This window comes from Vulpes lagopus, chromosome 21, assembly GCF_018345385.1.
Source record: "Vulpes lagopus strain Blue_001 chromosome 21, ASM1834538v1, whole genome shotgun sequence".
Taxonomy (NCBI): domain Eukaryota; kingdom Metazoa; phylum Chordata; class Mammalia; order Carnivora; family Canidae; genus Vulpes; species Vulpes lagopus.
In genome coordinates, this window is record NC_054844.1 from 3,806,800 (window position 1) to 3,824,042 (window position 17,243).

Below are 17,243 nucleotides of genomic sequence, written 5' to 3' on the forward strand. Positions count from 1 at the left end.
AATAACACATTAAAAAATAAAATAACACATTAAAAATGAAACAGAAATGCTAAAAAAAAAATTGTTGCTACTCCTGTTCACCTGCTTTCTTCCTCTGCATGCACATCACTGCGTTGTGGAAATTCCTGACCCTGGATCATCATAAGGGTTGAGATTGAGGTTTGATCAACTCGGTGTTCCCAGTACTCAACCCAAGGGCTGGCACGTTGTAGATGCTCAGTGACCATGAATTTAATAAAAAGATGGATGGAGGACAGATGAACGAGTGGACAGATGTTTCAAGAGTGGGAGTCCTAGGGTGCTGGGGGCTCAGTCCATTGAGTGTCTGCCTTTGGCTACGGTCATAATCCTGGGGGTCCTGGGATCGAGCCCCATGTCAGGCTCCCTGCTTGGCAGGGATTTAACTTCTTCTGCCTTTGCCCCTCACTCCTGCTTGTTCTCTCTCTCTCTTTCTCATAAATAAATAAATAAATAAATAAATAAATAAATAAATAAATAAATCTTTTAAAAATTTTTTTAATTTAAATAAGAGTAGGAGTCCCTCCACGCTAACATGCTCCATAACTTGGACCACCTCTGTTCTGAACAATGGGAGTTGTTGGGATCCTCAGGTGGCTCAGTGGTTTAGGGCCAGCCTTCAGCCTAGGGTGTGATCCTGGAGTCCCGGGATCGAGTCCCACATCGGGTTCCCTGCATGGAGCCTACTTCTCCCTCTGCCTGTGTCTCTGCCTCTCTGTGTGTGTGTGTGTCTCTTATGAATAAATAAATAAAATCTTAAAACAACAACAACAACAATGGGAATTGTACAACAGGCAGGGCTTGGTTGGGCTGGTGGGGGCATGCTACCTCATGTAGACTGTGCTAACTCAGGAAAATCTCTGATGAGGGGCTGGTGGTGTGTCTCCAAAGCCCTTACTCACCTCCTCCCACCTCCTGCTACAGTCTTCTCTCCCTCTCAGATGGCTATGTTCTCCCTCTTTCTCCCTTACCAAAACCTCTTAGGAAAAGACCAGAGAGACTTTCTCTTTGAGATGGCAGTGACCACTAACATTTACCCAAGGTAGGCTCACCAGGGCTGCAGCTGGACTGCCTCTCACGACCCCAGTGATCCCTTCACTTCCCTCCCTGTGGGTGCCCCCCACCCTGCCCCACCAGACCAGAAGAGATATCTCTCTAGCCCAGGAAATCTCACAGACACAGTTGGGACACTCCTGGGTAAAATGGGATGATCTCAGTGTTGCCTTCAGCCCTTCCATCTCACCATTCAGGGCCCTTCCCATCCCCAAACCTAGTGGCATTATTCTGTCTTCCCACAAGCTCTCTGAAGATAGTTGGGAAACTCAATCCTATTAAGGTTTAAGTGGCCAATAAGGCCTCCTGCCTGGCACCCCTCAGAAGTGTGTTCATGTCACGAAGTACAAGGCCTCAAGCAGAAGGGCTTTCTGGTCCTCATATCATAGGACCTTCAAGATGCTCTTAAAAACCATACCAAGTGGGTAGGTGGGTGGGGGGATGGGGTAACTGGGTGATGGGCATTAAGGAGAGCAGTGATGTGATGAGCACTGAGTGTTTTATGCAACTGATGATTCACTAAATTCTACCCCTGAAACTAATAATGCACTATACATTGGCTAATTGAAATTAAGTTAAAAAACCAAAAAACCCATACCAAGTGTATCAGTTATCTACTGCTGCATAACAAATTATCCCAAACTTAGTAGCTTAAAACAACACCCTCTTATCTTCTCTATAGCTCTGTCAGTCAGTGGTCTGGGCACTGCTCAACTGGCATCTCTGGGTGGGACCTCACCTAGAAGAAGTCAAGGCATCAGCTGGGACTGCAATCTCACACAAAGCTCAGGGTCTTCCTTCACACTTATTGTCGGCAGAGTTCGGTGAGATTCTAAGGCCAAGGCCCTCAGTTATAGATACCTGCTGTTCTCTGCTATGGGGTAGTTCAGCCCTTAGAGGCCAACAGAAGAGTGACTCTGATGCTTCAACTTCTTATAAAGGGTTCACCTGATTAGATCAAGCCACCCAGGGCGATTTTCTTTTGGATTCACTCAAGGGCAACTGAGTGGTAACGTAATCACAGGAGTGATAGCCTATTATGCCTTCTAGTCCCCTGGCACTCAAGGGAAGGGGATTATATAGGATGTGCGCATTTGGGGTCAGGAATCTCAGGCTGTCAGATTTCTGCCTACCATACCTATTAGACAATTGCCAATGGGGTTTTATCATGTACCCAAGATCTCCAGAGAAACGTAGAAATTTCTATCTCAGAGGCATTTCGTTGCTGCTTTTGCAGAAATCACGTCAGAGGGGAGAGACCACTGTAGCTTGGCTCACTGTCCCTGCAGAACTCTGGCTGGCTCCCTGAGGTCTGGAATGGAGATTGGCCTTGAAGAGACTGGAGCGCCCTCCAAGGGCAAGTGTACAGAGTGAGGGGAGCTGACTTAATTACCTCCTTCTGGCAATTTCTGTCTCCCTCTTACCCTCCTTGAGTACCAGGAGAAACTGTCACCAGGCAGAAATTCATATTTCTTTCCTACCTGGCCTACTCACACTTCAAGGGAAATACTAGGCCCATGAGCATTCTTTTCAGGTTATGAGATGCTATTGGCAAAAGAGTGAAGGTATAAAATCCATTGCCTGAAATGTTTCCAGAATAGGAAAGATGTTCATCCCCCTGGCACCGTATTGTCCTACCTAGAGGCAGAAGGCTGACTGAGCTAAGCCTAGGAGACTTCTGTGAGCCAATGTCCCCAGGTCAACCAAGCAGAGAAGAAAACCTGACTTTATTTTTTTTTAAGATTTTATTTATTTATTCATGAGAGATACACACACACACACAGAGAGAGAGAGGCAGAGGGAGAAGCAGAGAGAGAAGCAGGCTCCATGCAGGGAGCTCAACATGGGACTCAATCCTGGGAAAGCAGGCACTCACTCTTTAGCCACCCAGGTGTCCCAAAACTTGACTTTAAAGATCTTGAATCTGTTCCATCCAGTTCTCCACTAGACTATAGGACCCATGAAGGCAGACTTTGCCATGTTCACTGCTTTATCCCCAATGCTTAAAGAGTGCCCAGCACACAGTAGGCCTTCACTGAATATTTACTGAATACATTAAAGAATTAATCACAAAGTTATCTTTGTGACTCTCAAAAACCTCCCTAATCTTTTTTTTTAAGATTTTATTTATTTATTCATGAGAGACACACAGAGAGAGGCAGAGACATAGGCAGAGGGAGAAGCAGGCTCCATGCAGGGAGACCAACATGGGACTCCATCCCGGGTCTCTAGGATCAGGCCCTGGGCTGAAGGTGGCACTAAACCGCTGAGCCACCTGGGCTGCCCAGAGATCTTTAATCATGAAATCTGACGGTCCATCCTCAACCTACCTTCCTCCTCCCTGTTTTCTGCAGCTCCTGGTATTTTTATCACTCTGAAACCCTGTCCTCAGCTCTTGTGACCCAGTCTACCTTGGTCATCTGTTTCCATACAACTTTTTTTTTTTCCATACAACTTTTTAATCCAATACTCTGACCACAAAACCCCTAAGCATGCCAGTTACAAGTCATATGTGAGCCACCGTCCACTCTGCAGACACATTTGAATTTTTTTCCTATGCACTTCTGTGTTGGAAATCATCAGAGCAGTCTCTTGTAGCTGATAATTAACAACTGATTAAGAGGGAAGACCCCTTGTGGCAACTCTACAGTTGTCCTGAAGGCTAGTGTCTTCTCACTTCTTGTGTGAGAACCTTGTCCACTATCATAACTTCATCCTACTTTAATGGACTGATGAACAAGCCTTAGGGGAGATCCTCAGTCCCAGCCTTGCTTCTTCCCTGCTGGTTGACCTTGGACAAGTTTCCTAACATCTCTGACTCTCTGCTTTCTTATCTGTTAAATGAAGCTAATCCTGCTGACTCTGTAGCTTGTTATAATTGAATTGTTTCATATAGCACTGGCCACATACTCGGTGTACAGTCAGTGGTAGCTATATGAAGACAATGATGATTATGTGAATGTCTCTCAAATTTCCATTCTTAGGCTTGATCCTAGAATTGCATTTCCAACAGCCCATGGATCCCTCTGTTCATTATACAAAGCCACTGTCTTTCCCCCACTCCTTGAACCAGCTCTCAATGATTTCTTTATTTGCCTACAGCACCTTGACTGCTCTGCTCTCGACAGCCGGGGAAACTTGCATTTGTCCATGGGTTCTCCTTCACCCCAGCCTCTGCATCTGCCAGCCTCAAAGCCTTTATTCCACACCCCTCTACCCTCAATACCTTTTGCATCATCCTGACCTTTCCACCAGACTGTTGCCACAGGGGGCTGTCTTTGGCTCCTAACCTGGACCACTCTGGCTGGCAGCCTCCCCACTGCCTCCCTGCTCCTTTCTTAAATCTACCATCCACCCTAGTCTGCATAACCCTAATCCAGGGTCTCGGAGAGCAGATTTGAACACAGGCCTTCAGTTGCTTGAGAGCATTGCCCAAAATAAATATAAACGCTTCCTGCTGGCTTTCTGACCCTGAACAATCTGACCTCAGCCTACGTCCCATCCTCTACTACTACACCAAGCCTATGTCTACACTGGATGGATGCCTGCTCCTCCCCCAGCCCACACTAGGCTTTCCTGCTCTGAGTGTTTGCTCAGCCTTGTTCCTCAGCCTGCACTATCCTCCCCTTTCTTCAAGATATACCTCAATTGTGTTTTCTCCAGGAAGCCTTCTAGGTCTCCCAACCAGACAGGGAGCTCCCCGCTTCAGATGCCCATGGAGAATGTTGTTTCTTACATCTCTCTGACACCCAGTTTTCTCTATTCATCTTTGTGATATTCATCTAACCCATCCTTCCCTCTCTCCACCCCACCAATCCCGACTCCAGCAGAGCATAAGTGATTCGAGGCCTCTGATCCATGCACAGCACCTAGCACAGAGCCTGCAAAGAGCATCTGCTTACTAGGGCATTTGAATTCAGTTGTTGGATATTCTCCATTTGTTCCAATGCATTTAACACAACCATCTCCCATTTATTTCAGCCTCATGCCTGCCGCAACTCCAGCCTGCACTGTCCCCCAATGTTTCTTTCCCATGCTTTGCAGCCCACCCTTAATGCTCTCTGGATTCCCATGGACTGTACCTCACAGGCAGGATGGTGTTATCTGTCTCTACATTCCTGGTGCCCAGCCTCGAGACAGAGTCGTCTGGGGCTTAATAAATGTTTGCAGACATGAACTAAACTGAACTCTACCCTGTACCCCAGGGGAAATAAAAATCTAGGCTCTCTTCTGGATCTGGGCTTGGAGTCAAAAGCTGCATCTTCCTCTTGCCCCCCTCTGCCCCCCCCCCCACCCCAGGGCTCAGGAACTTGGCAGTGTCCCAGGTCAGCTCTGTACACCCAGCCAGGCCCTCCTGATCACCCTAACTCTTTTCTCTTCTTAACCAGGGCCAGGTCAGAGAACTAAGAGAGATCCATATGGGAGTGGGGGTGGGGGGTGGCCCCAGGGAGGGAAGGGTCTTTGGGCCCACTGGCCTAAGGGCAACTCAGCTCACTTCTCTCTAAACCCCATGAATCATGGGTAATCGTAGCCTTGCCTCCTCCCAAGAGAGCAATCTCTCAGCTTCTGCCAGAAGAAGCAGTAGAGGGGAGCTGGGGGGGGGGGGGGCTTTGTCTATCTAATGAGCCTCTCAGTGTTAATTAGAATGTACTCCCTCTTTTCAGGTTGCTGTGGCAGCTGAGCTGGAGGAGGGCCTCAGAGAGGTGGCCGCCAAGTCCAAGTCCGGGGGAGGGGAAGAGAGCAACTAGCTGGGGGACTGCAGGGCTGAGGAAGGAGGGAGCTGAGGGGGCGGTGGCTTTCACATGTGAGCAAGGATTTCCTCTGATCCAAGATTTCCCAGCTGAGAATGTTAAAGCATTACGTGGAATGAGCCTGTAGAACTTGGCAAGGGAAGGTTTACGTGAGGCTTAGGAGCAGACAGTCTGGGGCAGGAAGGAGGGTGGGGGGTGCTAGAGCTCAGAGATGCTAAGCATCCCTGGAGGAGGCTGGCCTGCATGGGGCAGGCTGTGACCTCTGCATCTTCTCCGTGTGCCCACCTCCCTGTCCACTGTCCAAAGTACAGAAAGTGCTGGACACAGCTGGACACAGAGTCCTGCCTTGGGAGCAGGGCTGCACTTGGGAACCTCTCTTGACTCTAGCCAGCTGGGGGTGAGAGGGGTGCTATGACTCAGCTGCTCCTAGGTCACAGAGACTGTCTCAGGTAGAGCTGCTGCTGTGGGGAGCCTTCTCTGAACCCTGGATCAGGCTCCATGCTGTCACCAGCACTCCTGCAGTGCCTGGTGCATCACTTCCTTGGAACTTCTCCCTCCTCTGTGATGAACAGACTGTGGAAGACTCTGGGTAAAACCAAGGACTGTGGAGTCCCAGTATTGGCTGCACCAGGGATGCACATCTAGGGATGTGTCCTTGGGTGAGTGACTCGATGATATCACTAAGCCTCAGTCTCCTCCTTCCTAAAACGGGAATAGCTCACCGGGATATGGTGCAGATCTGGTGAGATAATGCATGGGAAATGCTTAGCACCTTGTCCCGCACATAGTTGGAGCTGTTCATGCCAACTAGTGCTGATGACATGTCAGCACTCACCACTGGAGTGAGCTCCTTGAGGCCTGGGACTGCATCTTCTGTATTGTGGTGGCCCAGGCCTTGCACAGGGCAGCTGTGCAGTATCGTTCCCTGAACTGGATGCAAGTGGACAGAAGGACTCTCCCTGATGAGTGTCCCTTTCACCATCATCCTCTGTGGGCTGGCCCTCTGGTGCTCTCCATATCCTTGGTAGGACTCTCAGCTTCAGAGGAGGAAGGAGCCTTAGATCCTCTGGGACAACCCCTCATTTCACAAATGAGGACACTGAGACCCAGAGAGTGGGAAACATAACCACCACTTCTCCCCTTGACAGGTACCCCCTGGTGAGGCGAACCCTGAGGCTGGCGTCTGGGAGATCTGCTGTAGAAGGGGCTGCTGTCCAAATAGAGAACGTGACTGAGGCGGATGCTACTGACCACAGCTGCATGGCCCCCTGACTTGGACAGCACAGAGCGCAATGCCATTTGGACACCCCACGTGAGCTCCAATCAGTGAGGGCACAGAACAGGATACAAACCCCCTCGAGGGCCTAAATGAATTTGGAAATCACTCGGGTGCCCTGTGTATCCTTGTCACACAACTTTCTTGGAAGACCCCCTCCCTCCCAAAGGGACCTGCATGCTCCCTCTTGGTCCACCTAGGTTGTAGCCCCAAGGGCTGCTGTGAGATGAAGTGACAGAGCTGAGGGCAGAGGGAGCAGAGGACCTCCCCACTGTGTGAAGCTGGGGAGAGGCCCTGGGGGCTAGGGTAACTGGAAGTCCAGGGGCCAGCTCCTGTATTCACTTGTTCGTTCATTCGTTCATGTGTCTGTTCTTTCATTCATGTGTTGCTCCAACATGGAGCATGTCCCCAGTGCCAGGGACTGTGCTGGGTGCAGGGAAACAAAAGTGCAGCGAGAACAGCATATCATCTAATACATAGGGAGCGCTTACACCTACACGGACTATACAGTAACCCCCGGCCCTGGAGGTGTCCTGTGCACAGCCTGCTCACCTCCACGACAGCCCTGATAATGACATAGGTCTTGCCCTTAGGAGTGGGACGGTTTTCGGGTGGCACAGGGTCAGCAGTGGGGCACTCAGGGAGAGCACACACCCAAGCTTAGGGATGCTGAGCTGAGAGCTGAAGTATGAGTAGAGACCTCCCAGGTGAAGTGTGATGGAGGGACAGGTGGGGAGTGTTCCCAGCAGAGAAAATAAGATACATCAAGGCCCAGAGGCAAATGACAGCACTAAAATCTGGAGAAAGGCAAATGGGACCAGCTGGAATCCTGTGTGGGGGCAGGGCAGGATGTGGGGTTGCATCTGGTGGTGGAAGAACCTGGAGAAGTCTTTGTCCTATACATGGTGAGGAGCCATGAGAGGTCTTCACACAGCAAAATACCATGATCAGGTGCACTCTCTATAAAGAGGACTCAGCTGCAGGGCAGAGATCAGGTTGGAAGAAGCACATCTCCCACCAGGGGAACTTGTGGGGGTTTCCCCAGGGGCTCAGGCAACAGTTGATGGTGGCCTACCCTGGGGGGTGCAGTGGGCTGGGCAGGAGAGGGAGGAATTCGGGAAATAGTTAAGTACAGTAGCATCAGTGGGGTTTGGGGTGGAGCAGATGCCAGGGAAGAGAGAGAAGAGTCAGAAAATGCCTGGGATTCTGGAATGGCTGGAAAGTTGGTGGACTAGGAAGATAATGATTGTCCAAGGACTCATGCAACTGGGGACACTGACAGAATCAGAATATTAAATCCTAGATCTCAAAGACTCCTAACTCTGGGAAACAAAGGAGGTAGGGAGGTAGGGAGGTAGATGGGGGATAGGGTAACTGGGTGACGGGCATTAAAGAGGGTATGTGATGAGATGAGCACTGAGTGTTATACTATATATTGGCAAATTGAATTTAAACAACAACAACAACAAAAAGAATAAAGAAACCTAAAGCAAGGTCAGGTCCTGGTCCCAGGCTTCATGCACCTCTCCCTCTTCAACTCACTTAGTATTTTCCCCTTTTCATCCTCAAGCATCTTCTTCATGCCAGGCACTGTGTCAGGCACTGAGGATATAATGATGATTAATAAGTCATGTATCCTGCCTTCAAAGAGGAGTTAAGTGAATGGAGAATGAGGATATAGAACTGAAGGGCTACGACAGGAAACAGCTAGATGCTAGGGGATCATCAAGAAGGGACATTCATTGCAGCCTTGCAACGGCAAGGAAAGGTGCCAGAAGGAGGAAGGAGGATTCTGTCCACAATTCTGTCCCAAAGTAAGAGAAAGAGTAACTGAGGCCAAGTGCTAGATGAGGAGCAGCAGTGTTCGCAGTAAAGGCGGAAGGAACAGCATTTACAAAGCCCCAAAGAGATAGGAGGCAACAGAGGCCCAGAGAAGTTAATCTTGGGCAGCTTGCCCAAGATCACACAGTTCATTTGCAGAAGATATAGGAGCTGAACTCGTGCTGTATTTTTAATCACTTTTCTCTAGCCCCTCACCAGCCTGTCTTCCTCCCACCCCTAGCCTATGCTTGGCTTAGAGAGATACCCCAGCCAGGGGAGGTGGGCTGTTCCCTGAGGCTGGTGCACTCAGCACGAACGCCTCTGGCACATCCTCTACCAACTCTCACCTTTCCCACCCCACTCCTGCTGGCCCGACATGCAGACCTGTCCATCAGAATGATGTCCACCACAAAAAGGTCCATGACACCAATGAAAAAACCCTGTACAACTCTCCATATGCCACCTAGTCACTCAGAATTAAACTAATTCTCCTGTCCAAGTTGAAGCTTGGTTTTATTGACTAGATGCTCCTTAAGTTGACCTGCACTCTCTTTGCAGGAGCAAGTAGAGATCATTTTTTTCCCTTTTTTTCTTTTTAAAAGATTTTATTTATTTATTTATTTATTTGAGAGAACAAGTGGGGGGAGGGGCAGAGAGGGAGGGAGAGAGAGAGAGAGAAGCAGACTCCCCCGCTGAGTGGGCTCGATCCCAGGGTGCTGGGATCATGACCTAAGTCAAAGGCAGATTCTTAACCAACTGAGCCACCCAGGTGCCCCCGGACCATTTTTTTCTCCCTGTTACTTCACTCTCTTGTTCTTTTGCGCATCATAGTTATTCAAAAATTATTCATTCAGTGAGCTCTTAGTATGTCCAAGACACTCTGCTAGATGCTGGGGGAAGGGTACACGGATGGTTAAGAGATGGTCTCTGTCCTCAAGAAGCACAGTCATGCAGAATTGAGAAGACTTCTTATCTGGGCCAACTGACCACCCACATCATACTGTTGTGTTCCAGATGGACTGTCTGCCAGCCCCTGCCTGGGCATTCCCGGTAACACAAACTCCCTACCTCCCAAGCAGGGCACTCTATATTTTTAACAGCTCTAATTGTTAATTGAGCTAAAAGCTTCCTTTCTTGTAGACTTCATACATTAGTACCACTATTTTTGCCTAGAATGATAGAAAATATATCTAATCTCTTTTTCACATGCCAGCTCTTCCCTATTTAAAACTTGTTTTTATGTCTACAATTTCTCCATATGACTCTAGCCAATCCTATTTTCCTTCTTAGGAGCACCTTGGAATCCTCGGGATTCTTACATCCCTCTTAAATGAAGCCCCAAGAATCAAGTACAGGCTCCAAATGAGCCCTGACCGGAACTAGTGTAGGGCTCCAGCCAGCTGCTCCCTTATCGGTGGGGGGACTTTATCCACCCCTCTGTGAAGGCTGCTGTACTCACTTCTTTGGCAGCTGTTTTACTGGTTATTGACTCCTCTTGAGCTTACAATCAACTAAAGCCCTACGGTCTTTCTCCCAGGACCAAGCCTGCCCATCTTATGCTAATGATATGAGCTTTTCAAAGCTAAGAGAACTTTAGATGTTTTTCTCTATTTCATTTAGACTTTTTCATTTAAATCTTTAGGTCTCAATGAGATTTTTACAAAATCTTGGATTCTATCACCACAATATTAGCTGTCCTCTTTCAGCTTGGTGTCAGCAGAAATTAGTGCCTTGTCAAAAATGATTGAACTGAACAGGACCAACGACAGCACACCACTTAACTCCTCAGGAATTGGCATTGATGGAAAAATCAACATTTTTTTTTTGTTTTGAGAATTCTATTTGAAAACAACCCACTTGACTATATTGTCATCTAGTCTACTTCCTATCTTGTCCACATACATATCATGGGAGATTTTGTTAAATACTCTACTGACAGCCAGATGTTCCACCAATAGCTGGCCTTGATGCTGAAGGGAAGAAATGAGGTTGGTATGGCCTGACTCAGTCTTAGTGACCTTTCTAAGAGCTTTCCTTCCAAAGATTCACTTTGGCCATTGAGTTAAACGATGAGCGGTATAGGTGAGTTAGCACCTATACATTATAGAGCTAGAAGGGACCTTGGAGATGATTCAGGGTCTAATTCTCAATTTCGCTGATGAAGAAACCAGTGTCCAGAATGCTTAATTGGCATTCCCAAAGTCACAGAATTAACTAGAGCAAGACTGAAGACTGTATCTTATGTCTATGGATCCAAGTTCAGTCTTCTTTTAAAAAAAAATTATTTATTTATTTAAGAGAAACACAAAGAGAGAGGCAGAGACATAGGCAGAGGGAGAAGCAGGCTTCCTGTGGAGAGCGTAATGCAGGACTCGATCCCAGGACCCCTGATCACGACCTGAGCTGAAGGCAGATGCTCAACCACTGAGCCACCCAAGTGTCCCTCAGTCCTCCTTCTTAACAGTATCTAGTCATGATATCTTTCTCTAAGCATATGCACATGAGTATACACACACACACACACACACACACACACACACACATGAATGGAATTTGTTTTGCAATAGGGGAGCTCTGGTTAATCTTGGGAATCCTCAATCTCCCTGGAGGAGACCACTGTCTTTGCATCTCATTTGAACCTATGTGTGCCTATACCTGGGGCATGAAAATGAGGCTATATCTTCTAAGCAGCAGGTGGAGGTAGGGGCTTCCCCAGGGAACAGTGGGCCACCTGCGGTGAGGTTTTGGGGGGTGGCTATTAGGCCTCCTGAACATGGCAAGAGGAACAGAGCTCTGAATACACTGCCTAAGGGCCTGGCATTGCAAGGGTGTGCCCCCTGCCATGTAAAGGCTGGTTCCTGACAAACTGGGCTACAGGGCACCGCAGAATACTTAGCTCAATTTAGTGGGAAAGGAGTGCACCTGCAGCAGAAGTGTGCCCAAGTGGGGAGATCCCTGGTACCCTGGATAGCCCCGGGAGGCAGGGCCCCTTCACCACCCTCCCCGCCCCCCTTGGAGGCCCTGGGTACCTGTTTATTCTTTAGGTCAAGGGAGAGCTCGTAATCGGAGGCGTTAGGGGCGTGGGAGCAGAGCGCCGTCGCCAGGGCAGGCTGCTGCCGGCCGGGGGAGGCCGTGCGGTGGGGGCCAGCCCTCGGGGAGGCACCCCCCGCCCCCGGCCGCTCCTCCTCCTCCTGCAGCTCCTGGGCTTGAGCCTTCGGGGCATGGGCACTGGGTCTGCCGGCTGCCACCGCCGCCGCTGCCACCACGGAGTCCTCCATGCCCCCACCGGCCTGGGCGCAGGAGCCATCACTGTGAACAAAAGGCAACGGTGCTCGGTTGGGGGAGAGCGGGACTGGGTGCATGTGGGTGCGGGGGGTGAGGAGAGCACTCTGGCCTGGCCTTTGGGGCAACAGCGAGCCTTTCTAGTGTGGGGGCTGGTGGGGGGCCCCCTGCCGTCACCTCTAGGGAGGGGCTACCTTGGCAGGGGGAGAGCTTCAGGCAAAGAGCAGAACCTGAGTTGGCAGGGGTATCCCAAGCAGAGGGAAGAGGCAGCTATACTTAGAAGCAGTATGGCCCATAGGGGAAGAGTAGACCACCTGGCTTGGAATCTGGACTCTGACTTACTAGCTGTGCGAACCTGAACAGGCTACGTAAGAAAGTTCATTGTACCTCTGTTTCCTCATCTAGAAAATGGGCACAATACTAGTACCTACCCCAGTACCAACCTCCAGTTGGAAGGTCTGAGTTAGCTAAAGCTCTTAAAACAGTGCCTGGCTCATGGTCGTAGCTATGTTTAAGTGTTAACTGTTATCATTATCAGTGATCTAGTTCCCTGGCCAGTGGCTTAGGCAGCTGGAAAGAAGCTGACCTACACTGGACCTGCTCCATTTTTACACCACCCCAATGACTGTTGGGGGGGAGAGGGGTGATACAGGCTTGGCTGGGGCACAAAGCCCCTCCAGGCTGGGTAGATGTCAGCTCTTTGGGGCTGGGGCTGTGAAAAGGACCGTGCTTGCCCTTCCCTGCTGGGTCTAGGGAAGCATCAGTTTTTGGCTTCTGGCTGCTCCTCCCCTTCCATGGAGCCAGCGGCACCTGACCATAGATGCTGCCCACCTCTCTACTCTAAGAGGACACCTGCTAGCTGAAGCCACACACCCAGCTTGTGCTGGAGAATTAGTACTCTCAGGTTGTTCCCCTCCCTGGCCAGTCACCAAGTTCTGCCCCTGCTCAAGGCCAAGGACTAAGCCACCTGTCCATGAAGCCTTTCTAAGTGACTCCAACTTTAAATGCTTCTTCTGCTAGCCCACTAAGAGCTGTGCTTAGTTAGAGAGTCCCTTTTTCTTTCATAGGAGGAGAAGTATTGTGGCTACAGCATGGGCTAAACTCCCAGCTCTACCACCGTGTGGTTTCCGTTAAGTTGCTTTTTCTCTGAGCCCCCTTCTGGTTTCCTCATCTAGGTGGTGGGTGTACTAGTACCTATTTTATGAGGCTATGGTGAGAGGGAAAGGAGTCAGCATGTGTAAGGTGTCTGGCACACTGTCTGGCACAGAGCAAGTGCTCAATAAGTGTTAACTCTGATTTCCCCCATCTATCCCACCCTAAAGGCCAGGGCCTATATTCTATTTTATCCCTGCCCCTCACTTAATGCTGGACATATGATGAGAGCTCAGTTAATACTTGTTGACGGATAAATTACAAGGAGTGCAGAGGCCGTAGGGATGGCCCCTACAGTGGACAGAGATAGAAGATCAAGACTAGAAGGGACCCTAAAATCATCTAGTCCAGCCCTCCAGTTCCCCCTCCCCTTTTTTTTACAGGTAAGGAGCAGGGGCTCAAGAGTTAGGGTGGCCCTGGTCAGAGAGCCAGGCAATCTTCAGGCTTTCTTCTTCTAAGGCTTTGCCTTCATGTAAGGTGCCCCAAATCACACCAGAGATTGCTTCCTGTTGCTTCTACCCAACCTTGGAGCCTCCTGGTACTGGAATAACCAAGGATGGTGAAGAATCCTTTCACTCAATCTCCATCTATCCTCCCAGCACTCCTTGGCCTCAATGCCTCCAGAAGGGAGAGCTCTTTAGCTGGCCCTACCAATAAGGAGACCTGAAGGAAAGGTTCCTGAAGGAAACCCTCCTTGGGCATGTTCCTTTGCTCCATCATTACTTGTATGGCCATTAATCAAGTAGTATAGTTGAATGAGCTCTAGATATCTGATAAGGTTTTTTTTCCACTGATATCATCAAGAAGTTCTTTTCAAAACCTGACTTCAACTCCTATTCTTTCCAAAGGGCACACAGAAATAGCTCTTCCCTCTCCTATCACAATCTGCCTCCAGGGGGCACCATTCAGGCTCACCCATCTTTTCCACAGACTGTTTTTGGTATTAATAATGCCCAAGCCTCTTCACCCCAAAAGGTTTTCCAGATTCTTTAAAAACCTGGCCACCACTCAGGGCTACAGACACCTTTAAAAACAGCCCTTTGCTTTCTTTTATTGCTGGAGTGTGCTTGATGAGAGGTTCTGGGGAGTTGATGTCCTCGAATAGTAGTACTCAGCTGATGGTGAGGAAGGTAGATGGATAAATACCCTAGCTTCCTTGTCCCTTGAGCGGAATAATCCAAAGCACATTCTGCATCATCTCCCAAAGACACCCAACAGCCAAAGCAGTGACTTGATCATTAGTGAACATGTACTGGCTTCCTTCTCTTCTGTGTCTCATCTCCCACTCCTACATTGGCACTTCTTGGAGTTGCCTTGTCCCAGATAAACTACTTGTATTAAGCTAAAACAAATTTTAAAAATAGCCTTCTTTGTGGTCCAACCCCTCTGGATATAGACAGACTCCAAGGCCTTCTCCTGAGCTCATTTACAGGACCTGGGAGTTAGGAGATCCCTTATTGTCATCTCCAACATATATACATATGCACACACACATACACACACTCTCACACCAACACACACTAATGCTTCTAACTAGCTCTGTGGCCTTGGGTAATTCTTTTCTTCCTTCTGGGTCAGTTTCCTTACTTCTTCCCAGAGCTTGGATTCCGGTGCCAAGGCCAGTCCACCAAGGCCCACCAGCCCCCAGGTTTTAGGCTCTCCAGCTGGTATAACCAACCCTGCCTTTGCCTACCTCTATGCAAAGTGATCTGAGAGACTGTGGCCCTCCCAAGCATATGATGAAAAGTATTAGAAAGGAGACCTTGTCCTAGCCTTCCCTCCTACAATTTCTTCACAGATTTGTGTGGTACAAGGTGGCTATTGGAGAACTGCTGTCATCAATAAGGCAAAGTTTAAGGTTATACAGCGGCGGGCAAAGACCATGGGCTTTGGTATCAGGAAGACCTGGATTAGAATCCTGGTTCTGCTACTTACTATGTGACCTTGGACAGGTTACCTAACCTCTTTGTGGTTCTATTTCCACAAAACGGACAACCTAATAACTCCTTTGCATATCTGCCATGAGGAATAAATATAGCTTGCAAAGAACTTAGTATAAGTGCCTGGCACAGAGTAGTCCTTGGTAAATAGTGACAGCAGTGGTGGCTGTATTCTGAGCTGGAAACCTACAGCATGGCTCCCAAATGAATCCCCAGAAAAACAGCGTGGAGAATTCCTATGTGGAAGAGGTTCTCAACATTTAGCCTACCTCAACCTTCACAAAGCCCAAACAGTACGATTTTTCTATCATACCTCATGGTCTTTCCCAGACCTCCAGACTAACTTCCCTACTCTTTAGGGAGACAAGTGAAGGTGAGCTGGCTTCCTGAGTCTTCCTCCCACCCTTGTTCTCCACCCACTGGAGAAACAACACAGTGAAGGGCCTTGGTCTTGGGGGTCACCAAGTCATGGGATCCGTGACCTCTGAGGAATGTACACGTATTTACCACCTACAGGCAGGCCCCTTGACTGTACCAGCCACAAGATGGAGCATGCCCTAGGCAGACATTTGTCCAGTGCTCCTTGTGTGGTTTGTGTTTTAGTCACTTTGTCAGTGACAATGCAGGCCTGAGTACTTAAAAGTTCTATGTGATGGCTGAGCATCAAAAGAATGTTCCCAGCCTCTGTTTCCCTCTTTGTACCCCATCTATAAAAATGGTCCAAGGAAAGAGGTTAGAATATTCATCCTAGCTGTCATAGCTTGGGAGGACCATCTACTCCAACTGAGACCATTTACTTCAATCCTAGTCTCATATGGAACTGAAAGTCTATTGCTCCAGTGTCCAGAATATCACTCTACTCAAAACACTGGCTGTGACCCTTAAATGTCTAGAGTTTGCTGGGCTGACCTTACATCATGGAGCTCCTGTCCCTAGTGGGTCAGATTTCCAGCAGCCTGGCACTTGGACAGGAATCACATGAATGGGATTCACGCTGTGACCTGCATACCTTCTTGTAAGAAGGGAGGAGGAGAAAGAAGAGGGATCCTGGTTATCTTAGCTACCTTGGGCTCATTATCCAGCTGTGGAAACAGGTTCCTTGAATGGCAGCCCACTGGCGTGGAGAAAGTTAGGGTCACTGATGACATAAACGAGATGCTAGTCACAAAAATGTTTTCAAGGTTGGGATGCCCACTTGAGAAGGTAAAAAGAATGTGGGTGGCACCCACATTCCTTTTGTGGCCAGCATACAAATGAGCTCATTTTACCTTTCTCACTCCCTCTGAAAGGAGCTCACTTTCAGCTCCTCTGAAAGGAGCTCATTTGTATGCTGGCCACAAAACAAGAGGGTTCTGAGAAGGCTTTGGTTGTACCCACGTGACATAAGGCCAATATCCATATAGGGACCCATGGCATCCACAGAGGTTATTCCACACATGAAACCACAGGATGTGAGCATGGCAAATGAAAGTCTTTAGGAAATTGGGGGAATAAGTAGTTGCCCAGAGAAATACTACATGTGCCCCGGACTAGAATGTCCTATGTGTTGGAACTGAATGTCACATCAGAGAGGGTCGCTTATGTCAGAAGCTGATTTGTGCTTTGAGGGATGATAGGGGCCTGTGGAACAAGGCGTATATATATGACTCCCTTGGGGCTCCAGTGACCACTCCATCCTATCACCCCTGCTATCAGAATTGACTTCCTAAAATGTAGATACTTTAATATCAATCCTTTGCTCAAAATGCATCAGTGATTTTCCAAAACTTGTGAGATAAAGTCTACAGGCATGGACTCAGGAGCACTCATGATCCCCAACCTTCCCTTCCAGCCGCATTTCTACCAAGTGACCACCCACTCCATGCACACTGAAACTCTCCCCAAATCTACCATGTGCTCTCAGGCCACCATGTGTTTCATGTGATCTCCTTCTGCCTTGAAATGCCTTCT

General features: G+C 48.7%; 1 protein-coding gene across 2 annotated transcripts in view; it reads right to left on the minus strand.

Moving 5' to 3' along the window:
• IQSEC3 (IQ motif and Sec7 domain ArfGEF 3) overlaps positions 1-17,243 on the minus strand; it is a 110,172-nt gene that overhangs the window by 42,587 nt on the left and 50,342 nt on the right. For both annotated transcript variants that reach the window (XM_041735308.1, XM_041735309.1), the window contains exon 3: positions 11,949-12,228. In XM_041735308.1, coding sequence (XP_041591242.1) covers positions 11,949-12,228 — 280 coding nt within the window. The remainder of the gene's footprint in view (positions 1-11,948; positions 12,229-17,243) is intronic.